At 56.4% G+C, this 25,306-nt stretch overlaps 1 protein-coding gene across 11 annotated transcripts in view; it reads right to left on the bottom strand.

Annotated features, from left to right (window-relative positions):
* TNRC18 (trinucleotide repeat containing 18) overlaps positions 1–25,306 on the bottom strand; it is an 83,330-nt gene that overhangs the window by 7,994 nt on the left and 50,030 nt on the right. For 10 of the 11 annotated variants that reach the window (XM_081255861.1, XM_081255859.1, XM_081255863.1 and 7 more), the window contains 9 exons: positions 21,125–21,400; positions 16,358–16,615; positions 9,309–9,724; positions 5,363–5,512; positions 4,967–5,108; positions 3,285–3,402; positions 2,806–2,881; positions 2,615–2,723; positions 364–480 (listed from right to left, as the gene is read on the bottom strand). In XM_081255861.1, coding sequence (XP_081111987.1) covers positions 364–480; positions 2,615–2,723; positions 2,806–2,881; positions 3,285–3,402; positions 4,967–5,108; positions 5,363–5,512; positions 9,309–9,724; positions 16,358–16,615; positions 21,125–21,400 — 1,662 coding nt within the window. Of the gene's footprint in view, positions 1–363; positions 481–2,614; positions 2,724–2,805; positions 2,882–3,284; positions 3,403–4,966; positions 5,109–5,362; positions 5,513–9,308; positions 9,725–16,357; positions 16,616–20,656; positions 21,401–25,306 lie in introns of those variants that run through there. The other variant, XM_081255855.1, reaches the window with a different exon arrangement.

Below are 25,306 nucleotides of genomic sequence, written 5' to 3'. Positions count from 1 at the left end.
CCTGGATAAGTCATTTCACCTCTTAAACCCAAGGTTCGTACTGGCCGAAGGGGATGGTATTTCCAGCCACACAGGACCGGACAGAAATGAGCGCTGTCGCGGACACAGAGCCTGGAACCGTCCATGACAGTTACCGATCCCTCCCCGGCCTGCACTGCCCAGCCCGGGGCTGGTCTCACGAGTCTCGGGATGCAGATCTGGGGAGGCCTGGGATTCCCCCGTCCCGAGACCATTCTGGGAGCCCCCACCCACACTTTCTGCCCTTTCCACCCCCTGTGGGTGCAAATGGTCCAAACAGCAGACAGAGCCCAGAGCCAGCCTGGAGGGGGTGGGCCCCCACCAAGCGGCAGGACCACCACTCACACTGGATCTTGTAGTCGGGGGGCAGGAGGCGGATGTGCGAGAGGGGGATCCTGCCGGTGTCTCCATCATCGAACTCCACGGTGATCAGGTCCCCATCGTCCTCGAGGCCCAGCAAGCCTGTGGGAGGAGGGGCAGAGTCAGGCAGCTGGGAAGCAGCCCCGGGAGCAGGATGCACGAGGGCGGGTACGCAGCGAGCAGGACGTGGGCTTCAGAGCCTGGCGGTCCCGGGAGCACAGGCTCACAGTCCGGCCGAGCACACGGCTGTGTCCACTCATCCCGAGACCCTCCCCAGATCAACAAAGGATGGGGCTGGGGTCACCCCAGCCCCATTCCCAAGTGCTGGACACTGAGCCCAGAGCCCTGAGGCTGGAGCTGTGGGCTATCTGACGGGTGAAAAGCCACAGGTGCTGGTACTCAGTGACCCTAAACAAAACATCCCTCCCCCAACCATCAGGAGGCCCTGCCCACACACAGCTTCCAATCTGCTTGCTGAGGATCACCAGTGACGCAAGAACAGCCTCCAACAAAGGACAGCACAGAACAGAGAGGCACAGACACAGAGCCCACAGGGAGAGGAAGGGAAAGGCACAAGGAAAGGGAGCTGAAGAAACCTAAAATGGAAACAATATGTCCCCGGAAAAAAAAGGAATCCATGAAAACAAAAAGAGGTTATTTAATTAAAAAAAAAAAAAGAATATTTAGACAATAAGAAAGAACTCTTAGGAATAGTATAAATGACAGCAGAAATATCAAAAATTCAACAGAACAGAAGGACCAGAAGGCAGAGGTGAGGAAATCTTCCAGAAAGTAGAACAAAAAGAGTTAAAAATGGGAAAAAAGATCCTAGTCTTGAGGGCCACCAGATGAGTGTGAGTTCCAGGAAAAAGAGGGTAAACGAGGGAAGGAAACTCTCCAAGAAGTAACATGAGAAAAATCTCTAGGAACAAAGGAAATCTGCTTCCGAATCAAAGCCCCCTTCCCCCAAATACCCAGCAACCCACACCCACACACATAGAGAGAGAGGCCACATGAAATTCCCGATCTAGGAATAATGAGAAGATGCTGGGTTTCCAGAGAGAGAAAAGTGGGCCTCCTATGAAGATTTGGGAATAATCCTGGTGTTGAACGCCTCTGACATCAGAATCTGGATGGAACAGTGACTTTGAAAAGGTGAAGGAAGATTATTTCCAATGTAGAATTTATACCCAGCTCAACTATCTCTGAAGAACAGGAAAGGATAAGGAGATCTTGGGCACACGTGTACTTGAGGAATTTACCTCCCATGGACCCTTTTTCTCCGAAAGCTACGGAAAGGTCCTCTGCCACAAGGAGGGAAAGAGACAAGGAAGAGAAAGACACGGGCTGCAGCACAGGAGAGAGCGAAATGGACTTCTCAGAATGATGGTAAGGGGAACTCCCACAAGTGACAGCCGTGAGGTAGGCCTAGAAAGCCGTCAGCCCACAAGGCTCAGGGGCCAGAGAGCCCCAGGAGAGCTAAACGGAGGTGAACTGTTACCCTTGGAAGAGAACTTCCTGCCCAGCATCCCTGTTCCCATCTCCTGGGCATGTATGGATGATGTCAGGCGGCCGAGAGGTGGACTATCTTTGGCGTCTGGCTTTGGCTCTGGGCTGTAACACACACCCAGATCCCCGGCTCCCCGATGTGTTGGTTCTGCAACAGCTAAGTGTGCACTGTCTGACTACCTGCCGGCTTTGTCTGTCTGGCATCCACACCCACATCTCCTGGGTGACCTGTTATTTTGTCTGCCCAGCTTCCAATCTCTTATTCTGCTAACAACGTCAACTTTCCTTGGGGAAGCGGCCTTCCCTTCTCAGTCCACAGGCAAAAATCAGGAAGCTGCCTTACTCGTTAGCAAGGACGAGCCTAAGACCTATGACCCACGTGAAATCCATGTGACCCAAAAGCCAGTTCAGTGGGACTCCATCCTAGGACCCAGATGGGAAAAGTGGGAGATTCTCTGATGACAGGATTTGTTCAGAAGGTGAGAGAGTCCCCAGGAGCGGGGCGTGATGGCAGCATGGCTGAGAGCATGGCTGAGGGACGCTGGGAGCCTGAGTCCCGATGACGCTGTGCAACAGTGACTGGGTCCAACCATGCCCAAAGTCCCGTAAGTCTTCACTCAGACGAGCCGATAAAACTCTGTGCCTAAGCCTGTCTGACTTGGGTTTCAGGAACCAAATGGATCCTTGCCGACACGGTGGGAAACAGGGGTGCCGGGGAGGGTCTCACCTCGGACCACGGTGCCCGGGTAGAGGCAGCGATACTGCTGGCTCCAGTAGGCTGCAATCCTGGTCCCTTGCGGCAAGAAGCGAGTGGAGGCCGGCCTCACGTCGATGATCTGGGAAGGCGAGGGGCTGAGCGCAGGCGGTGAGCAGGAGCAGCCCCGCGCCCGCCCCCCCAGCCCCGCCTCCCCCCCTCACCGCCTCCTGCAGCAGCTGCTCCAGACAGTAGATGTGGGGCCGGTTCCCGCGCTCGCCTTCCACCACCACGCGGTATCTGCGAGGCCAGGGCGGTGAGGTGTGAGGCCCCGGGGAGCCGCCACGCCCCCGGCTCCCAGCCCTCCCGCACCATGGGGACGTGCCGTCGGAGCCTGAGGGTCTGCTGACCTGCGGCATCAACTCGGGGCCGGTCTGTCCCCTCCGCGCCCCCGTTTCCTCGTCTGCACAACCAGGGCTCACAGATCCAGGAGAGCCCAGCGCGCCCTCTCCTGCTCCTTCCCGCTGAGCCCCACCTGGGGGGCCCGCCCACGCCCCCCCCACCGGTCCTATGCGGGGAAGCCACGGCTCAGAGAGGCGAAGCAACGCGCCCACAGAGGCCCAGCAAGGCTCTGGGTGCAGGACTGGGCAAGGCTCTTAGGCTCTGAGCGGAGCTGCCCCGCCTGGCGCCCACCCGCACTCACATGTCCGGCGAGTGCACCGTCTGCACGTGCCCCGCGTACAGCAGCTTGTCGTCCATGGGGATCAGCACGCGCAGGCCGTCCTTCAGCTCGTCCTTGTCGATGATGCAGGAGCGAGGGGCTGCGGGAGTGGGCTCGGGTGAGGCGGGGTGGGAGCGGGGTTGGGGGCGGGGGTCAGCCTGAGACCCTCCATCCCGTCCCCTGTGCCCTGCCCCCCAGGCCCACCTGTCGCCCTGTCACCCCTCTCAGAGCGGAAGACCCAGGGTGCCACGGGCACACGTGCATCTGTGTGCGCAGCTGTGTGCCTGCAGATGGGCCTCGTGCAGGGCGGTGCATGCGTGCCAGGTGTGCACAGCCCCTCCCCTCCCAGCGTGTCCGCAAAGATCCCAGGCAGGTGGGAACCGGGGTGACACCCCGCAGGTGCTGCCCCCCCTCATCTGAAGACCACCCCTCTCTGAGCCCCAGCATGAGGCGATGCGTCATCAGAGCCCGTCACGCCCCTCAGCCACAGCCCTGGGACCCCTTCACCAGCTCCTCCTCCACCTGGGATGCTATCTGTTCTGGTGGACACAATCCCCCGCAGCTGGGCTGTCAGCGCTCCCCGCCCCGACCAGGCCTCCGCCCAAGGCTGCCACTCCCCATCACCGCGCCAGGCCACGTCCCCTCCTGGGACCCCCACCCCAGACTCTCCTCAGTTCTCCCCCTCCGGGCCCGACCACGCTGCTTCAGCCTCCTGGGCCTGCTCTTCTTCTGTATAGGACCTTGAACCTGGGCCCTCCCTGCCATTACCTCACACAGAGAAACCCAGATGGCTCGCTGGGGTGGACGGAATGACGGGCCCACTTCTTGGTCCCCGCCTGCACCCACACCCCTGCCACGGCTTCACCATGGGTGGAGTGGACTTCCCACCTCTTGACCCTGGGCGTGGCCACGTGACCTGTTTTGGCCAATGGACGAGGGTCGAAGTGCTTGAATCTGAACCGAGCGAGGTCTCGGGAGGCCTCACTGGTTCCCACGCTCCCTCTCGAGCCTCTGGCAGCACGGCCATGAGAAGAACACACCCTGACCAGCCCAGCGGTCCAGGTGGGGCACAGCTGTCCCTGCATCGGTGGACCCATAGCCATCCCGGTATCGTGGGAGCAAGCCCAGCTAAGGTCGCCCTGCTGTCCTGCTGACAACGTACTGCCACCCTCCACTGAGTCTGAGCATTTGGTTGTTACACAGCAATAGCTGACAGATACACTCCCAAGCAGGTGACAAAGCTCCTCAGGGCTGGCCCTGCTCCTCCTCTCGATCCATCCCCACCGCCACCTAATTCATGTCCTCAACCTCAAGCTCCAGACCCCCAGGTCCAAGTGCCTACTGGATGTCACCTCCCTGGGATGTCCTCCGAGCATCCCAGACTCCAGCCAGCAAAGCCCAGTTGCTCCCCTCTGAGACCCGTCTCGATGACAGCTTCTCCCCACCACCTGCCAATACCCACCCACACCCCTTCTCTTCCCCTCATCTGCTCACACAGCCCATGTACTCTCCCTCCTAACGCACTCAAACCGCCCCCATCTCCCTCCCAGCTGCCCACTCCCTGCCCCTCCCCATGCTAGCTCAGGCCCTAGTAACTGCCCCAGGAGAACCTCCTGCACCCCCATATTCCAGGCTCAAGCCAACACAGCATCGTGGGCACTCACCGGGAGTTAGTGGCCTCTCCACAGCCCCGCCTCGTGGCAGGTGCTCATCCTCAGAGAAGCTCGAGTCCTGGTTGGGCTCAAAGTCCTCCTCGGCAGCCATGCTCTCCATCAGCTTGCTCACGGCTCCCCCCTTCCCCCGGTTCTGGGGACAGACCACGAAAGACCAACGGCTCAGGACCCGGCAGCCCAGTCCTGCCCGGCTAGGACCCGCCCTGGAATCCCAGGGTCACAGCCAGGCCATGGTGGAGTCTGCCACATGGGGGGCTGGGGTCCCAGCAGCGCCTCCAGCCACAAGAGGGTCTGGGGGCGTGGGGGTGGGGCACACCCAGGGACGCCTCCGTCTGTCAACCAAGCAACGCAACTCACCCGAGCCTGGGGCCCCATGGGAAACCTCACCTCCTTCTTCACCTCCTTCCCTTTGGCTTTGGCCTTGCTCCTCTTGGCAGCGGCCGGAGAGCTGGAGTGAGGGGCCCGGGCCTCGGGGGGCAGGGCGGGCGCACGGGGAGGGGCCAGCGAGGCGGGTCCGGCCTCCTTCCCCTTCTTCTTCTGGGGAGGAAGCAACAGGTGGCCGTCAGAGGGCAGAGGGGGCCCAGGCCCCGCCGCTCACCGTCCAGAGAGAGGACACGACGCCCGCCCTCTCCTGGCAAGGATTTCTGGTTTCAATCTTGTTTTAGTACTACTATATATTACTTGTAAAAAAAAAGACAACACCGCAGTGTATATATGTGAGTTCCTCTCCAACGATCCCACCAACCACAGAGGTAACGAAAGGGACTAATAACAGCATAGTGTGTCCTTCCAGAACTTTCCGCAAGCACACATAACCATGTAAACATGCGGGCTATGCAGATACATCTGTGCATACACAGTACTTTTTTTTTTTAAACACAGATGGGAATTTACCAAAAATTCTGCTTTGTAACTTTTTCCCTCTAGTATGTCTGGTAGACACGGAGGTGGTGGCCTCACTTTTTATTCTGAACAGCTGCCCAAGGTGCCTTGATGGGGGGACCCGAGATTCATCCGACCACCCACCTCTGTTTTTTCCTCTGCTGGATGGTGCCAAGAAAAACAACACTACCCATTAGTTCTACGGGTCTATTCCTGGAAGGAGCATTCAGAACCGTATACCCACTGCCCGACTGCTTCCAGAGGCCTGTGTTGCTTTCCTCTTGCCCCAGAAGTGTGGGGTGCCACATCCACACCAACTCAAAGCCCCCAGGGTGGCTCAGGGACACTCCGCACGCTGGGGCAGCGGAAACTGGGCCAGCGTACGGGGACCATGCGTGGCTCCACTTATCAGAGCACAAGAGTGGAAACAACCTAGGTATCCAGCAACCTGGTGCGTCCGTAGATACAGTTACGAGCTTTCATCACAGAGGCTGAGGGTCCTGTTCTGAGGAAGAGGTGGCTTTGTACGAGAAGCAGGTTCAGGCCACAAAGGTGACGGGTGGTGGGGGCAGGGGTCGCTTTATCTTTTCAAAAGCGACGTGCCTAACAACCAACGACCAAGTCATGGGGCCAGGGGAGATGGAAAATTAAGACACAGAAAAAAGGAAGACTGGGCGAATGTTACCAAGACAACAGCAGAAGTCACAGCTTCCACATCAGACAAGTGAAATCCAAACCCAACAGCATTAAAAGGAAAAAAGTGGGAAATGTTAGAGCGATAAAAGGTACTCATTTTAATCTCTATTTGGGGGGAGAAATAATGTATTTTTTATATATACACACACATTATATTTTCTTGTTTCGATGCATGTTTTAATCCTGTGCACATTTCTGAAATCAGATTGCATCTTGGGGGTTGAAGGACTGTTTGTCATGTGGTTATGTCTCCTCTTCCCCTGACTTCTGTTATTAAACAGACAGCTTGTCTTATGGGGCACATCTTTGAAGCTGTACACATAGTGGGGCAAGAGAAATTGACAGCAAAAAAAAAAAGTTATCTCTGTATGGAATTTAATTTTCTTCCTTTTCTTTATCATGCAAATTACTGTTACAATCAGATAAAACTGGTAACTTTTTCTTTCCCACTGACCAGAAAGCCCATTTCTGGGAAGTTGTTTTTTTTTTTTAATAAAAAACTCCAAAACTGACAAGTTCTGTACATAGAACAGAGATGTTCATTGCTGTGGTAATTACAATGGCAAAATACCATCATCAACCAAATCACCAATAGCTAGCACGGTTGATGGCGGGAGATGTTGAAAACCACAGGACAGCAAGATGGTGGAATGTTATTCAGCTATTTAGAGACAGTGATTTTTAAAAAAGTAAAATAAATGGTCATGCCATATGGGAATGCACAAGATCTAACGCCAAGTGTAAAAAGCAGGATACAAAAGTGTATCTCATAAAACTATGAACACTGGTTGTTCCTGGAGTGATTTCCTTGGTGTCTGATTTCTCCTTCGGCTGACAATTAATCTGTTCTGTTCCAGTCTCTGACTGTGTCATCAGAAGCCTTGGATCAGGTGAGCGAGCCCCTGGTCCCTCTCCCCAACAGAAGGTGCCATCTTGGGAAATGCCCAAAGAGGCCGGTTTGCCCTGTGGTTAAGGCCCAGGCTCTGGCGCTAGACCCCCAGTGTTGAAAGCTCAGCTCTGATGATCATTAGCTGCTGGGCTAACTGGGCAGGTTCCAGGACCACCTGTAAGGTGCAGTTAATATGAGTAAGTAACCTACCTCATATGGCTTTGTAAGCAGTCATCTGTGACGTCAAAAAAGAAATATATATTTGGTCCCTGCCCCTGTTCCTGACACAGAGCTCCTAAAACCCTTTGAATTTCCTGGGTCATAGGAGCGAGCACCTTTTGTTCTAATAAGGTGACTCTTGGTGAGCCCCTATATGGCTTCAGGATGGGGCCTGGTCACCAGAAAGACCAGCCACAACTAAAATCTTGAAACTTTCAGCCCCACCCGCATCCCCCAAGGAGGGGAGAGGGGCTGGAGGTTGAGTTACTAATGGATCATGCCTCTGTGATGAAGCCTCCATAAAAACCCCTCAACAACGGGGTTCAGAGAGCTCAAGGGTTGGTGAACACGCCAAGGAGGGCGGTGTGCCCGGAGGGGGCATGGGAGCTCTGCACCCCTTCCACCCACCTTGCTCTGTGCACCTTGTCCATCTGGCTGTTCCCGAGTTGCATCCTTTACAGTAAACCGTAACAGTAAGTAAAGTGTTTTCCCGAGTTCTGTCATTCTGGTGAATTATCGACCGGAGGAGAGGGGTCATGAAAATCCTTGAACTATAGCCGGTTGGTCAAAAAGCACAGGTGACAACCTGGGACTTGCGACTTGCATCTGGAGTGGGGATGGGGTGGGGGCAGTCCTGTGGGACTGAGCCCTTCACTGTGGGGTCTGCACCAACCCCGGGGAGTTAGGGTCAGATGTGCTGTGAGCAGAGGCAACGCGTTTCCCTTTACCAACACATTAAGTATACATGGCAAAGTGGTTAGAACACACCTGGCCCCTACCATGGGTCACCCCGTATAATCATCATCATTATGTATTATTGGAGCGCCTTCTCTCCATGGATCAGAAAAACCTGAGGTGGCTTCAGCCGTGAGAAAACAAGAATAAGAGATCCTTGCGGATGACACTGAAATGCAGTCCCTTCCTCACTACCACCCATTATCAGGAAATTGATGTGGAGTCTGGTCCCTTTTTGTGGCTTTGTCTAGAATGACACTGTTATTTGAGGGTTTGCCTTCCATCAGGGACATGGAGAAGAGAGGCCTGAGTCAGACACCACTGTCGCGAGCTGGCCATTAGGTCTGAATGCGACCACCTTAAGAGAGAACTACTGGCCGTGAGCTTCCTAGCAGCCAGTGCAAGAAGGGTAACAGGTCTAAAAAAAAAAAAAAAAAAAAAGAAGGGTAACAGGTCTAATCATCACTGAGTTCTTGAAAAGCAGGTGTTCTCAACCTGCGGTATCTGTGGAGAGAATTCAGGGACCTCTGAACCTTGGATGGGGAAAAAGAAATCCCATCTCTATTTTCTCTAACCTCTCAAGAAATGAGGTTTTCCTTTGGGTGTGAGAGCTAAGACTCTGTCACCAACAGCAATCACTGTCATGTAGCGCATGACAGTTACGGCAGAGACCTTGAAATATCATCTGAGCTCATCAGTTCACACGACAGCTAGCCCGGCTGCCAGGTGTCCTTATCAAAGACGCTCATCAAGGGGCACCCGGAGGAGTGCCCATCACAGAGGTCGTCGGTAGGTGGGTGACCGCGTTTCAGGGTCACCACCGCCCTTTGGGGTCCCTGCGCCTCGCCCAGGTCTGAGAACTCTACTCCGAGACAGGAGGTCCAAGGGGCCCCGCCCCGCGCCAGGCCCTACCTTCCTGGGGTCCTTCCTGTCCTTCGCGCGGCCGGCGTCCTTGCGCGGGCTGGGCGGGCCGGCCTTGCCGCAGCGGCCGGGCTTGGTGGCAGCGGGCGCCACACTGCTGGGCGCGGGCGCGGCCGAGGCGTCGTGCAAGAAGATGCGCTCACTGCGCCGCCGCGTCCACAGGTCGTCGTCGCTGGCCTCGGGCCCCGCCTCCAGGCCAGGCTCCTTGGGGCCCCGCGGCTTGCGGGCCTTGCGCCCCTTCTCGGCCGCCAGCTTGGCCTTGTCGGGGCTGCCGGGGCCCCGGGTACCGGGCGTAGCCAGGGCAGGACCTGGCTCCCCCAGCCCCTTCTTGGGTCGCAGCAGCCCGGCAGGCGACCGCTTCCGCACCTTGACCTCGCTCTCCGAGTCTGTGTACTCGAACTCCGTGCCTGCACATGGGTGAGGGAGGGGCTGTGGACAGGGGCTCCCGGGCCCCCACTTCCCACCCACCCACCCAGCCGCCCTGGCCACCAGGAGAAAGGCCACAGCCCAGCCCTCCTGCAGGGGACCGCGTCACCGTGGGAGGTTTCAACCCGTCTCGGGGAAGGAACCTGAGGCCCAGAGGAGGAGGGCTTCCGGCTGCGCGCTTGTGAGCGGCAGACCCTGCTGGCCCCTCCCGTCCCAAACCCCTCCGGCTGCCCAGACTCTGCTCCGGACCCCTCACCCCAAGAGCATCGTCTGGGCACGTGAAGATTCCTGCCTGGGCACGTGTGAGCTTCCCCGCTCCTCCTGTGCCTCCACAGGAGTCCCAGAAGCCAGGGCAGGTGAGCCGGGGAGGGCCCACACCTGTAGGGGCGGCAGCTCTAAGGGAGGAAGGTGGGAAAGCCCGCACAAAATCCCCGAGCCCAGAGGGGCCTCCGCCCTGCTTCCTGGTGCCACTTCTCAGAGCTGGGAGGTCCCTGACACACGCTCCCCTTTCTAGAGGACAGGCTTCCCCAGAACCCACACAGCCCTGGGGCCCCATCCCTTCCCACAGCCGGGGGCCCACTTCCCTCTGCCGCAGGGCGGCCCTGAGCCTAGGGCCCAGCTCCTGGGCTCCTTGAACGCACAACCTCTCACCAGGATCCGCTGTCCTCTGTCCTTTTAAACCCCCAGGTCTTCGCTCCTGCTGGCCCTCTGCCCAGAGCACCATCTCTGCCCTGACCTCTACCTGGACAGCTGCAGCCTCCTCTCTGAGAAGACCCCTCTGCGTCCTGGGGAGTCCTCTGGCCATCCCTCCATCACCACAGGCACACAGCACACTGCAGAGGTCCCGTCTGTGTTTGTCTGTCTTGTCCTGCTCTGCCCCCAGCAATAGATCCCCGAGTTCTCCTGGAGCCCACAACACTGTACAGCTCAGAGCCTGGCCCAGAGCTGGTGGCCAGGGAAAGAGTCTAAACGAGGGGTTAATGGTGCTTCTCCCCGTGGGGAGAATGAGGAGGGCCTGCCTTCTCCAGGCAGACCCCGGGGATGAGATGTCCGTGACAGCCCTGGGCTGACCACCCCAGCAAAGGACTTGCCCTGGGTCCCAGACCAATGAGCTGGGAAGCCAGGGCTGGACCCCAGGCCTTCGGAGCCTTGAGCAGCCAGCAGCCTGGCCACAAAGGCTCCTGCGGGACGCCCAGCCCCATCACCCCAACAGATGCAGCCGCAGTATCAAGGGTGGGGCCGGGAGGAGGGCGCACTTGCAAAGCTTAATGATCCTGTTAATTAATCTTTTGTTAACAGAGCTGTGGGGGGAGAGGGCTGGGGGCTTTCATGGCTGATTAGGGTGCAGGCCACAAAACACCACCGGCTTTGCCAGTCCTGCTTTTGGGTATGACAGATGACAGCCCCCTGCAGAAAACCTAGATGCACACAGAATACTGCAAGCACCTGCAGAGGGAGCCAGTACAGGACAGTGCACAGAGCAGTGACCAGGAGTGGACACTCGCTTGGAAGAGGGGAGGGTGGAGCCTCAAGGGTAAGATCGCGTCAGAAGATAAATATTTATGAGACCCATGGGGCAGCACAAACAGTGCCTGGCACAGAGGAAGCAGGCTCTGTCAGGGTCCTGCAGTGGCGACAAGCATGAGGCCCGGAGAGAGGGAAGGATGTGCCGTGGCCTCGCTGCGGGACAGGACGGAGCAGGGAGTAGAACCTGCGTCCTGTGCAAATGCCTCCTCCCCCAAAAAACAGGCAGTGAAAGAGGAACAAAGGAACAAAAAAACAGACAAAAAAAATAGACAAAATATAATGAAGAAAAGAGTAAAGACACAAACAGATGCAAAGTCAAGGGATAAAAAAAGACATACGATATGAATAGAAACCAAGGAAGAGCTGTAGTGGCTATACAGACATACCTCACTTTATTGCACTTCGCGGATACTGCATCTTTTTACAAATTCAAGATTTGTGGCAGCTCTGCATCGGGCAAGTCTATCAGCGCCATTTTTCCAACAGTGTTTATTCACTTCATATCTCGTGTCACATTTTGGTAATTCTCACAATATTTCAAACTTTTTCATTATTATTATTATAGTATATTATTATATTTGTTATGTTATATCTGTCATCAGTTACCTTTGGTGTCACTACTAAGACTCACTGAAGGCTCAGATGATGGTTAGCAATTTTTAGCAATAAAGTATTTTTTAATTAAGGCATGTACCTTTTTTTTTAAACATAATGCTACTGCACCCTTAAGACTACAGTATAGTGTAAACGTTAACTTTGATACGTACTGGGAAACTAAAACATTTGTGTGACTCGCTTTATTGTGATGTTGGCTTTATTGTGTTGGTCTAAACCCACAATTATCTCTGAGGTATATCTGTACTTTTATCCGACAAAACAGATTTTAAGGTAAAAATCTAAAGACAAAGAAGGACATTTTAAAATGATGAAATAGTCAATCCATCAGGAGAACATAAACAAATGTGAACATAATCCAGAAACATACAAAAAAGATTATACACCATGACCAAGTGGGATATATCCCAGGAATGCAAGGTTGGTTTGACATTCTTTAAAAAAAAAAATCTTTAAATCATTAAAAAAAAAAAATGTAATACACCATATTAATAGGATAAAGGATAAAAACCACATGAACACAACAACAGACACAGAAAAAGTAACTGACAAAATCTAACACCCTTTCATGATAAAATCACTCAACAAATGAGAAATAGAAGGAAACTTCCTCAACCTGACAAAGGACATTTATGAAAAAACCCACCAGTAACATCATACTTAATGGTAAAAGAATGACTGCTTTCTCCCTAAGATATCTAGAGGGCAGGAAAAAAACCCAAACAAGACAAAGATATCTATGCTCACCACTTCTATTCAATATTGCATGGGAGATTCTAGCCAGAGCAATTAGGCAAGAAAAATAAAAGGAATACACACTGGAAAAGCAGGCATAAAACTATCTCTATTTGTAGATGACATGATCTTGTATATCAGTGGTCCCCAACCTTTTTGGCACCAGGGACTGACTTCACGGAAGACAATTTTTCCACGGATTGGAGGGAGGGATGATTCAGCCGGTAATGCGAGCCATGGGGAGAGATGGGGAGCGGCAGATGAAGCTTTGCTCACTCACTCGCCCGCCACTCACCTCCTGCTATGCAGCCCAGTTCCTAACAGGTTGCGGACCAGTATCGGTCCACGGCCTGAGGGTTGGGGACCCCTGTTGTATATAGAAAATCCTAAGGAATCTACTAAAAAGCTTTTAGAATAAATGAGGTTAGCAAAGTTGCAAGACACAAGATTAATTTACAAAAATCAATTATATTTCTATACATTAGCAACGAATACTCCAAAAATGAAAAGAATTCCATTTATAATAGCATCAAAAAGAATAATTACTTAGAAATAAATTTAACAAGAGAAATGCACTACTCATACAATGAAAACTACAAAACATTGCTGAAAGAAATTAAAGACTCAAATAAATGGAAAGACATTCCATGTTCATGGACTGAAAAACTTATATCGTTGAGAAGTCGATACTCCCTAGTATTATCTACTAATTCAACACAATTCTTATCAGAATCCCAGATGGCTTTTCTGCAGAAATGGATAAACTGATCCTAAAATCCATATGGAAATGCAAGGGACTCTGAAGCACCGATCTTGAAAAAGAACAACAAAGATGGAGGACTCATATTTCCCAGTTTCAAAGCTTCCTACAATAATTCCCACAGTAATCAAGATAATGTGGTACTGGCATAAGGACATACAGATCAATGGAATAGAACTGAATGTCCAGAAATAATCCTTCATATTTATTTTCAACTGTTCAACTGATTTTTGACAGGGGCGCCAGGAGCATTTGATGAGGAAAGAACAGACTTTTCAACACATGATACGGAGGCAAATGGATCTCCACGTGCAAAAAACCCCTACGTCACTCGCACACAAAAATAACTCAAAATGGATCACAGACCTAAATGTAACTCTCAAACTATAAAACTCTTAGGAGAAAACAGGACTAAATCTTTGTGACCTTGAATCAGGCAATACTTTCTGACATATAACACCAGAAGTACAAGTGACATCAGAAGAAATAGATAAACTGGATTTCATCAAAATTAAAATTTTTTGTTTTAAACAACACTATCAAGAAAGTGAAACAGGGACTTCCTTGGTGGCACAGTGGTTAAGAATCCACCTGCCAGGGCTTCCCTGGTGGCACAGTGGGTGAGAGTCCGCCTGCCGATGCAAGGGATACGGGTTTGTGCCCCGGTCCGGGAAGATCCCACATGCCGCGGAGCGGCTGGGCCCATGAGCCATGGCCGCTGGGCCTGCGCATCCGGAGCCTGTGCTCCGCAACGGGAGAGGTCACAACAGTGAGAGGCCCGCGTACCGCAAAAAAAATAAATAAATAAATAAAAATTAAAAAAAAAACAAAAAAACAAAAGAATCCACCTGCCAATGCAGGGGACACGGGTTTGATCCCTGGGCCAGGAAGATCCCACATGCCACGGAGCAACTAAGCCCGTGCACCGCAACTACTGAAGCCCACGCACCCTAGAGCCTGTGCGCAGCAACTACTGAGCCCACATGATGCAACTACTGAAGCCCGCACGCCCTAGGGCCTGTGTGCCGCAAGTACTGAGCCTGCATGATGCAACTACTGAAGCCCGTACGCCTAGAGCCTGAGCTCCGCAACAAGAAGCCACCGCAATGAGAAGCCCATGCACCGCAACGAAGAGTATCCCCGCTCGCCGCGAACAGAGAAAGCCCGAGTGCAGCAATGAAGACCCAACACAGCCAAAAATAAACTTTAAATTTTAAAAATAAATAAATAAATAGAATAAATGGGAAGTGGTTGTAAATTATACCCAAAGAAAAAGGAAGGAAGGAAGGAAATAACAAAGAGCTAAAATCTAACTTCTAGCCACTCTGATCAAGAAACAAAGAGAGGAGAAACAAATTATCTGTATCAGCAATGAAAAAGGAAACACCACCACAGACCCTTAGGACACTGGAAGTATTAAAAGGGGAAATTCTGAACTCTCTGCCAATACATTTGACAACTTGGATGAAACGGATGTTTGGGGCAAGTGCAGAGGCCTGAAGGTTCTGGGATGGCTGATGCAAACAGGGGTGGGGTGGAGGCTGTGGACAGGATGATGCTGTCTGAGCAGCCACTCTGAGGGTGGAGGGTCAGACAGGTGCAATCTGTCCAGAGGGAAATGGGAGCCAGTCAGAGGTCCTACACAGAGAAGTGGCCTGGTCAAGTGTGAGCTTTGAGGAAAAGCCCTGCAGCTGCTTCTGTGTAGAGAACACCCAAGAGGGTAGGCCTGGATGGAGCCAGGGCCGAAGCCCCCAGAGGACAATGGCAGAACATGGGGGTAAGAGAGAGAGAAGGGGGAGGAAGGGGGCAGGGCAGGGCCTGGAGCCTGGTGTGGACTCCGGGGAGACAGTGAGATCACCCCAGAGATGGGGTCTCGGGAGGTGGTGCAGGCCACTGGGAATGGGCTTTGGTCCTGGAGCCTGTGGAGTGCATGAAGCCAGGGCAGCTGGGGGAGGCCTGGGGGGCAGCAGGGTAGCACCCAGTGCCCATTTTCCTGGCCCCAGCCCCTGCCAGGAGGGCCTCACGTAGACCGCTAAGGCTCAGAAAAGGGCAAGGAGGCTGAAGCAGCCAGGCCAAGGACCTGCCCCTACTGAGGCCAGGCGAGCTCACAGCCTGAACACATACAGGACCACCTCAGTCGCAAACACCATCCCCAGGTGAAGGTGGGCTGGGTCCATGTTGGGAGAATTGGCCCTGTGAGAATGGGAGGGGGCCCAGGAGAGGGTCCCAAGACGTCTGTCTATCCCAAGAAGGCAAGGATATGCTTGGAGATGCAGAAAGAGGAAGTGGGGCCAGGATAAGGCTGAGCCTCCTGCCTGAGTGTTAGTGCTGGCTGCCTGTCTGCCCATCCAGGCAGTGGGAAGGTAAGCCTGGCTCACAGCGACCCAGCACCTGCCCCCCCCCGCAACTGATGACCTCCTCCAGGCTGCGGCCCCAGGCCCCATGAGTCCTGCCCTGTCTGGGCCAGTGCATCTCACTGAATGAAACCCCTCTACCGCCCCAAGTGTAAAGAGCTTCCCCTTCGTCCAAAAGGCCGCGTGGCCTGTTCCTTCCACCTGCACCTTGATTTCCTCTACGTACGCTTAGCCACCTCCCACTTCTCTGTCATGGCTCAACCGGAGCGTCGCCCACCTGGGGTGGCCTCCCTGACCCCCCAGCCAGGACCAGGGGCCTCCCATGGGCTCCCACAGCCCCGCGGGCCGCAGGTCCGAGGCCTCTGCTTCCTTGAGCTGCCTGACCCCGGGCACCTGAGGTGGGGGCATCAGGTGCTGTTCATTGGCAGCATCAACAGTGAAGGTCACCGCACAGTTCTGGAGACCCCTCACAGGGAGTGGCAGGCCACAGCCGCCATGCCCAGCGCCGCCCTCTGCTAAGGACACGGCTGGCCCCGGAGGCGGGGCTCCCGGCTTATCTGAGCCTCATCTGTAGCCTGGGGCAGCGGTACCCGACTCCCTGCAGCCCACCTGCTGGTGCTTACCCATCAGGCTCTGCCGCTCCTCCTTCTTGCGGGCCTTCTGCTTGGCCTCCAGCTGCACCACGGACAGGGACGGGCCCACGGTGGGGCTGGGGAGGGCGCTGGCTGCAAAGCGGGCCAGCAGGCCCAGCCCGCTCTCCTCCAGGCCTGGCGACAGGGCCCGCTCCCGGGCCCCCAGTCTATAGCCTCCGGCGGCCTCGTCCTCCTCCTCGTCCAGCTCGTCCTCCTCGTCCTCGTCCTCCTCCTCCTCGGAGCTCTCATCTGGCGTGCAGAAAACAGGGAGCGAGTCAGAGCCCTGGCCTGGGCCTGCGCCACCCCCCACTGCCCTCCCTCAGCTGGAGCGCCAGCGAGGGGGCCTTGGCTCCAGCCCAGCTCCTCACTCCTCGCCAGCCCACAAGTCCCCCCGATGGCCCGGTGCCCCCATCAAAGCGAGCCCAAGACCTGGGCATCCTGGACAGCCCAGAGGTGGGCATCGGCTTTGGGAGTCGAGTGTGTTTCTGCAAGGGGAGCACCAACATGCGCCTGTGCTGCAGGGAGGGGGACGGACACACGGACAAGGACTGGAGACAGCACTCTCCACGGTCTCACGCGCACGCACGCGCACACACACGCCCCGACGCACAACGTGAAGGCTGGGGAAGGGGGCAGGAGGGGAGAGGAGGAAAGAGGCGAAGGCGGGGCAGAGAGGGGAGGGCGGGACCTGGGGGCTCGGGCGGAGGCTCTGGACACAGGCGCCTGGGGGCAGTTTCACCAGCGGGAGGCCTGGCGGCTGGCAGCAGGAGAAGGTGGAGTTTGGTCTCTTTTTGGGGGGGTGGGGGGCTCCCATGGTGGAAACCCTGAGCAGGCTCTGGGGTCCAAAGTTGACTCCCAGCAACTCGCCCGCACTGGGAAGCCTGGGGCAAATCCCCGGCCCTCTCTGAGCCGCTAGCTTCTTATCTGTAAAAATCTCATCTCATCGCGACCCAGGGATCCACAAGCGGGACCCACGGGAGCAGGAAGGGGGCAGGGGGCGGGTCCACTCGGCTCCAGGAGGCCAGGCTCGGCACAGTCAGGGGCTCAGGCAGCACAGCAGGATTCGAACCCGGGGCGGGCTGGCTCATCACCCACAGTCTAGTGGAAAGAAAACTAAGGAAGCCTGTCTCCCCAGTTGAAGAGAGACAAGTTTCTCCCCAGAAACTGGCCTCTACCGCCCGAGGACCTGCAGCCCTGAGCCCAGCTCGGGCCATCGGGGCAAAAGAGGGGCAAGCTGTGGGCCCGGTGGCCACAGCAGAGAGGATGACGTTCCCTGCATGTGAACTAAGCCCTCACCAAAAAGAGAGACCTTCTGGAGGTACAGGCTTGCTTCCTGCCTTTCCAGGGACACAGCCCAGCTAACCCCACAAGGGCGGCGTGTGGGGGGGCACCCAGTACCTCTGTCAAGGAGCCACCGAGGGACACCTGCCAGGGGATGCCTGTCTGTCCAGGGCGCTGGGAGTGTGAAGGTGGCTCTGGGGCCGCTGGCCCAGGCCTGGGCCAGGCCAGGATGGAAACAACTCTCCAGCAAGAAGAGGCTGGAGGAAAATGAGCCGTCATCTCTCCGTGTCATCTGGGGGCAGGGAGTCTGGGCCCAGAGGTGGACAGGCTCTGGACGATGGCCAACTCCACATTCTCCTGCCTACGCCCCGAGACGCCTGGCTGCTGGAGTGCAGCTAGCGGCCGAGAGCGGCGGCCCCAGCGGTGCCCGTGAGGACGGGGTTCCGTCTGCCCATTCACCCGAGGGAGCCCTCAGTGAGGGACGCAGACAAGAGCTCAAGGAACGCCCGGAGGGAGTCGAGAGAGGAAGGAGGCAGAGAGAGAGGAGGTTTGTTAAGAGGAGTGAGAAGACGGAGACCCGGCTCCCAGAGCGATGGATGCAGCGGGATGGAGGCCAGCGGGGCGGGCAGGCGGCAGGCAGGCAGTGCACACTTGCGATCCATTCACATTGCGGACGTCACATGGCTCTGTCTCCGCCCAGTGGGCCACAGGGGCAAAGCAGGCTAAGTGTAGGCAGACTGTAGGCAGCGCCCGGGTCCCCCACCTCAGGCAGGCCCCCCCCCGGGGCTGGCCGAGCTGAGCAGGGGGTGGGCGGGGGGCTGGCTGGGGTGGGGCACGGGGTTGGACACGGGGCCAGCTTTCCCTTCTAGAGGTGGCCTTCCCGGGGCTGCTCAGGTGTGGAGACTCCAGAACTCTCTCCTGCCCAGCATTCTCTGCCGGCGGGGTTGGGCTGGCTCTGGGTTTCTGGAAGTCTGGAATGTCCACGTCGGACCCCAGAAAGCCAGCAGCGGCCCCCAACCCAACCCAGCGCCCTGAGGTGGAAGAACGGTTGGAAAGCAGAGGGCCGAGAAAAGGCGCGCCTTCCACGAAATGCTGATGCGGGTCATCGTGGTCTCCTGAGGCCCTCCCCGCCCCCTGCTCCCGAGAGCCTGACGGCCCACCAGGGCCGCCTCCGACAGCGGCTGGTCTGCTCAGGCCAGGGTCCGAGGGGTAGGGGCAGCGGAGGGGGTCTCAGGGCCAGGAAGGCCCTTCTGGAGGTGCCCACACCTGAAGGGGGAGAAAAAGTCCCAGCAAAGAAACCCGTGGAAATGCAGAGAAACCGTCTTCCATAGAGAAAACTCTCTCTGGGTTCAGTACGTGGGGCTGGTGTTGTCACTCCGTTTGGTTTTCCAAAACCCGACCCATAAAGGCCAAAGCGATCCACTGCTGCCATGGCCGATGGGGGCACACCCCGAGGAGGGGGGCGCAGAGGGGACACAAAGAAAAGGGTTTTGCCTACCTACGGAGCAACGAGCCAGGCTCGGACCCAAGCTCAGTGACCCGCTGCGCCGTCTGCCCTACTCCCAGCCTTCGCTTTGCGTCCAGAGTGCAGCGTGAGAGCAAAGGCAAGAGACCAAAACAGACATTCAAAGCATCATGGGTAGGGGTCAAGGGTGAAGGTATGGTCAAGCTGCTGGGGGAGAAAGCAGACACACTAGAAAAGCCAAGCCAATTAGGTGTTTTAGTACCAGATGTCAGTAAGGCCCTATTACCCAAATATCCCTTTCAAGACCTGACCAGCGGTCTGGGTGCAGTGGGGACCCCCTCCCCTCGCCCCCTGCACACCCCCTTATCTGGGCTCCGTCCACTGCTGTGTCTGGCCCTGGTTGGCTGGACCCTGGCTCCCTCTGCCCATCCTGGGCAAAGGGCCCCTCACTATGAGATCTGCGGGGCTGCCTGCTTCTCTATGGGGTCTGGGCTGGAGCACGAGAGCTCCAAAACTTGGAAGCTGGAACTCTGGCTTTAATAGCGGGGAGGAGGCATAGGGGGCCAGCCCAGAAGACGGGGAGAGGGGAATGGCGAACTAGCCAGACTGGTCCACAGAGGCCCAGGTTGGGGGAAGCCTCGGAAGACGAGGCTGGCTGGAGAGCTAGTGGCCCGGGTTGTACGTGCTCAGGCACAGCAGCAGCACCGGAGAACGAGAGCCCCGGGAGCACCCGGCCCCCGTCCACGTCGTCTCCAGGTCACCCAAAACGTATCCCAGCCAGAGCGTCAGGGTCTAGGCTCTGACCCCCAAGTGCTGCTACCCAGGCTCTGGGATCCCTAAAGGGGGTCCACCCTGAGGCAAATCCAAAAGCAGGGCGAGAAGCACTTAAGCATGGGCTGCCTGCCCTCCCCCCCACCCCCCGCCCCAGGACATTTGTGACTGGAGGTCCTGGAAGGCTGAGACACTTCCAACCCCACGAGGTGAATTCTGACGTTAGGGAAATCAGAGCCAGGGCGCTTACAGAGGTCCCTGAGGCCAACCTCCTCTTTGTAAGTGAGTTTGAGAGCAGACGGGCCTGGGACTGAGCCTGGGACTCGCCGTGAGCTTTGCCCCCCAACACGGCAATGAAGCCTTTTGAATTTCACAACAAAACTCAGGGACAGCAAGTGGTCTTGACCCTACACTGCCTACATGCCCTTCGAAACAGAAACATGCGTTAGAAAATGAGTGTTTGCAAATATTTTTTAACCACTGTTGCGTAAGAATAGAGCTTTAAGAAAACAAAAGACAAACAAGCAGCTTAAAAAAAAAAAAGGATGAAGCTGGAAGTGAAAGCAGGTTGACTTTAAACCTGAAAACGGAAAGGCATGCCAACAGCTACCAGGGATGTCTGAATAACAGGGAGAGCGCAGACTGCATTATTCCATCCACCCGTCCTGGGGTAGGGGTGGGGAAGGGGGTGAGGCGGGCAGGAGGAACAAAATGAGGGAAGCGGCAACCTAATGGTCTAGTCAGGACACAGCAAGAGAGACAAGGCACACGGGTTTAGTTAAAAATGAACTCGATATGTTTAATAAAGCTTGGTATTACCAAAATCGCGGTACAAACATCAAGTCACACGCCCACACGACAGGATTCCATTTACAAAATGTCCCCGAGGAGGGAGGCCTCCACGGGCCCCTCCAGGAGGACCCACCCAGGCCTGCGGTCCAGGGGGGCATGGGAGGCAAGGGGAGGGGACCAGAAAGGAAGACTAAAAACAGTCCATATAAAAGCTCAAAAAGAGCCAGCCAATGGCCTTATCACAATGATACGGGTACCAAAAAAAAAAAAAAAAAAAAGACTTGGGCTGATACAGCAGGCTACGCTGCCAAGAACCAGACGGCCGCCCTGGCCGGCCATCCCGGCGGCGCCGCGGGCGCCCCCCCCTCCCCCGCCTCGCTCGCGCTCGCTCTCGCACTCACTCTCTCGCTAGGAAACACGGGAGGTATTGTGTGTTTGGAGCTAGTAACCTTGGTCAAACGAGTCCTCCGAGGAATCGCTGAAGGAGGAACGGGCCTCGACCTCTTGAAGCAGCAAACAAAACGGCTGCTTCCTGCCGGCGGCCGGCTTAGGCTTCAGAGTCCGGGCGGCCGCCAGGCCCCTCTTGGTCAGCTTGGGGCCGCTGGCCGGCTTGCTGCTCTTTGCCACCATGCCGCACAGGATGGAAGATGTCAGTTTGGAGCTGGAGGGGCCTTGGGCAGCCCACTCGTCCTTCAGGAATTCCTCCTCTTCCTCTGAGTCCGTATCTGCAGTCAAAGTAGTTTTTAATAAAGATAAGTCACAGGGCGCGGGGGGAGGGAGGGGGCTGGTGTCTTTCTTCCATTATTCTCAGCGCTTTTGAGAACAATCTCCTGCTTGCCGGACAGAGAGGTCCAGATGCCTACCTGCCGTGGAACCAGCGGAGTTCTGCCGCCTGGAGCTCTCCTCCCGACCTGGGCCTCGCCTCTCACCCGCGAGGCCTCTGAGCTGCAGGCGTCTTCCGTGGGTTTGGACCCAGGCTCCTCCTAGGCCGGCTGCGGCCAGCATCCCCCACCACCCGGCCACTCTCAGGAAGGTCTCTGCCCCGGGCACAGAGATCACCGCCAAGTCCTGTCTACCCCATGGGACTGCAGCCGGCCCAGAGGCCCCTTGTGGGGAGGGACGACGCCTAGGAGGGGAAGGGCTCAGTTAGAGCCATTCTTTCCCATACACCAGCTCCCAGCGGTGTGCAGGGCCAGCGGGCGCGGGCTCACGAGGGCGATCGTGCACCCCCGTTCCCAGCCCCCTGCTCAGCAATGTCAGGACGGCGGCTTGAACAGTTACGCCAAAGAAACAGGCAAATGATGTTGCAATGATATCCGGGCTGCTGTCCCCCCACCCTTTCCCTATCAGAGAGCAGGGTTACCAGTACACTGCTGCCCGCTTCCCACAAGTCTCCAACCTTACTACACGGGGGAGGCTTTCCTGAGAGACCACCCAGCTCTGGGGAGGGGGGCTGTCAAACGGGCACAGCTCTGGCCCCTACCAATCCCACCCCGGACATATACCACTTTGATCCGTTTTACATGTGAAGCTGTTAAGCAAGACTCCGTCGGATGGAAAGGCTCTGCAGTCAAAGGCTGTGGTCCCTTGATCTGGTAAATCCACCCCAAACGTGGGCAACATTAATGGACGCAGCTACAGCTCTGGCACACCAGCTCTCTCCAAGTCCAAGAAAAACTGTGTGTGTGTGTGGTGTGCATGTGTGTGCTAGGTGTGTGTGTGGTGTGTGTGCATGTGTGGTGTGCTTGAGTGTGGTGTGTGTGTGCTAAGTATGTGTGTGCAGTGTGTTTTTGTGTGTGGTGTGTGCGGTGTGTTTGTGGGTGTGGTGTGTGCATGAGTGTGGTGTGTATGTGTGGTGTGTGTGTGGTGTGCAGTGTGTTTGTGGGTGCGTGTGTGTGCTGTGTTTGTGGGTGTCGTGTCTGTGGTGTGTGTGGTGTATGTGTGTCTGTGGTGTGTGTGGTGTGCGTCTGTGGTGTGTGTGGTGTGCGTGGGTGTGTGTGTCGTGTGTGCTGTGTGTTTTTCTGTGTGGTGTGTGTGGAGGGTGTGTGTGTGGTGTGCGTGTGTGTGCTGTGTGGTGTGTTTGTGGGTGTGGTATGTGTGTCTGTAGTGTGTGTGTGTGTGTGCATGTGTGGTGTGTGGTGTGCCTGAGTGTGGTGTATATGGTGTGTATGTGTGTCTGTGGCGTGCGTGAGTGTGGTGTGTGCGTGTGGGTGTGGTGTGTGCGGTGTGTGGGTGTGGGTGTGTGCGTGGGTGTGGTGTGCGTGTGTGGTGTGCGTGTGTGGTGTGTGCGTGTGTGTGGTGTGTGCGGGGGTGTGTGTGTGCGTGTTCGGGGACAGGGGTCCTCTGGCTGCCTCCCCCTCCTCCTCCTCCGCCTCCTCCTCCTCCGTCTACGCTTTCCACTCTACAAGGAGGGAGCACACAGACGAGCCTCCGCCCGTCCCCAGCCAGAGCTCTCCCGCCCGTGTACTCCATCCTGTCCTTCCTGAGGCCACAACCCAGGCTGGAGACGTCCGAGCGTGAGGATGACCAGCTTGGCTTCTCCCCAGAACCCACCAAGCACGCCACCCGACCCCTACAACCCAATGTGGAAAAGCAAGAGAGCAACGTGCTCTCTTCCCACCTCCTGCAGGCGCAGCACCTCTGCTGGAAGCACCCCGACCTCTTCACCACCGTGCGTGCGCTCTCCACGACCGCGAACAGCGAAAAAGCCAACGTACGAAAGAGAGACACGCTCTCTCCACAGCCAGCTGCATATCATAGCCACCAGCTAACTGGAGACAGGCCTTCCGACCTCCCTGTGGCAGTGACAACCCATTTCTCTCACGGGGACAGTGCAGTTTTAGACAAAGGCCTAACAGGTAGACCAGCACTTGGAACGCTGCCTTGCACGCATGCGCACATCCGCTGCAGTACACTCAGCGGCTCAGAGACCTCAGCTCCTCTCTGGCCTCTAGCCTGTACCCCGCCACACCCACCTGCGAGTGGGAGGAGTGGCGGATTCTTCCAGCAACTCGCCAGGCCACATCCATCGACCACTGTCCCCTGAAAGATCAAAGGAGCAGCAACCCTCCCCCACTCTCTATTCAATATTCCAAAATGAACAGAGGAAAGCCCTTCCCTCCTCCTTCAGGGCTGCAAGTCCCTAAAACTGGTCCACAGTGGCCAGGGGCCTGGGCCACGCTGCTCGACTCACACCCATCCAAACGCGAGGGCCGGGAAGCTTCGGCCATCGAACACGTCCTCAGTACCTAAGGCACCAAAGGAGCTGCTTGCCCCAACGCCTATCTGAGCATCAACCCTGGAGACGCGGGGCAATCGAATCCGCGAACCTTAAAAATAAACCAAAAAATCCCCCAGCAGCAGCTTAATCTCATGCCAGGTGCCAGGTCCGGCTCTTCTCCCACGTGAGCTCACCTAGGGCTGCCAACAGCCCTCTGTATCTTAACTCCAAATCCATAAAGACATTCTTCACTTCTTCACTGTAACCTTAAAGAGATCCTTTTTGGGTTTTTTCGGTTTTTTTTTTTTGGTGGGACACGGGCCTCTCACTGTTGTGGCCTCTCCCGTTGCGGAGCACAGGCTCCGGATGCGCAGGCCCAGCGGCCATGGCTCACGGGCCCAGCAGCTCCGCGGCATGTGGGATCTTCCCAGACCGGGGCACGAACCCGCATCCCTTGCATCGGCAGGCGAACTCTCAACCACTGCGCCACCAGGGAAGCCCAAAGGGGTCCATTTTTTACACTTCACGTTCAACACCCCCAACCCCGTTAACTCGGCGGAGCCAGCCAAAGGCCCAGTCACACAGGTCCAGGCAGTCAACAATGAAAAAGCCTGCCACCCCCCTCACGGCCTGGGCTCGCCTCGGAACCAACCCCGCTGACAGGGGCCAGGAGCAAGAAGCCCCTTCCTGGCCTTGCTGCAGCGGGCACGACATCGACACCCACCCATCCTGGGCACTGCGCGTTCCGCCCACAAATACTTATTGAGCACCTATTACATGCTAGACGGCGGGCTTTGGGCCACCAGAGGCCACAGAGAGCCGGCGGGGCGGCGGGGTTCGCGTGGGGGGCAAGGCTGCCCGGCTCCGGAAAACCATGCTCCCCGAGTTCCCAGAGAAAGCAGCTCCAATGCCACAGGCTCCGGTTAAAGCTCAGTCCCTCAGTCCCACCAGCTGTTACGTTTCAGGGGCCCGAAAGCCGCCTGGAGCCGGCGGCTGCTGTGCGGGCAGCGCACAGGCCGCGCCCATGATGGCAGGACGTCTTGCACAGTTGAGGCGGACAGGCTGGGCCTGACCCCGGCCCGACCTCAGGATCTATCCTCGGGAACAACACGGGTTAACCACTTGGAGAACTGTCGCAGAGACAAAGGGAAATACGGCCCAGACAGCCCTGGCGTGCGCTCCATAGATGCTGTTCTCACTAGCACCGGGCCCAAGGACAGACAGCCGCCTGCGGGCCATGGAGTCCGGGTTATCTCTAGGGTTCTCACGACCAGACACTCCAGGCCCAGAATCGGCCAACTCTATGGTGCACGGCCTCCACACCCACGGCTTTCGGGCACCGAAAGGGCGGGGGGGGGGGGCCTTTCCATTCCCACCCGCCCGCCAATCACGAGCACCCACCAATCATAGG

The sequence above is a fragment of the Mesoplodon bidens genome (genome assembly GCF_964165515.1).
Source record: "Mesoplodon bidens genome assembly, chromosome: 15".
NCBI lineage: Eukaryota > Metazoa > Chordata > Mammalia > Artiodactyla > Ziphiidae > Mesoplodon > Mesoplodon bidens.
Note: the sequence above shows the minus strand (reverse complement) of the source record. Positions and strands in the feature narration are given on the sequence as shown.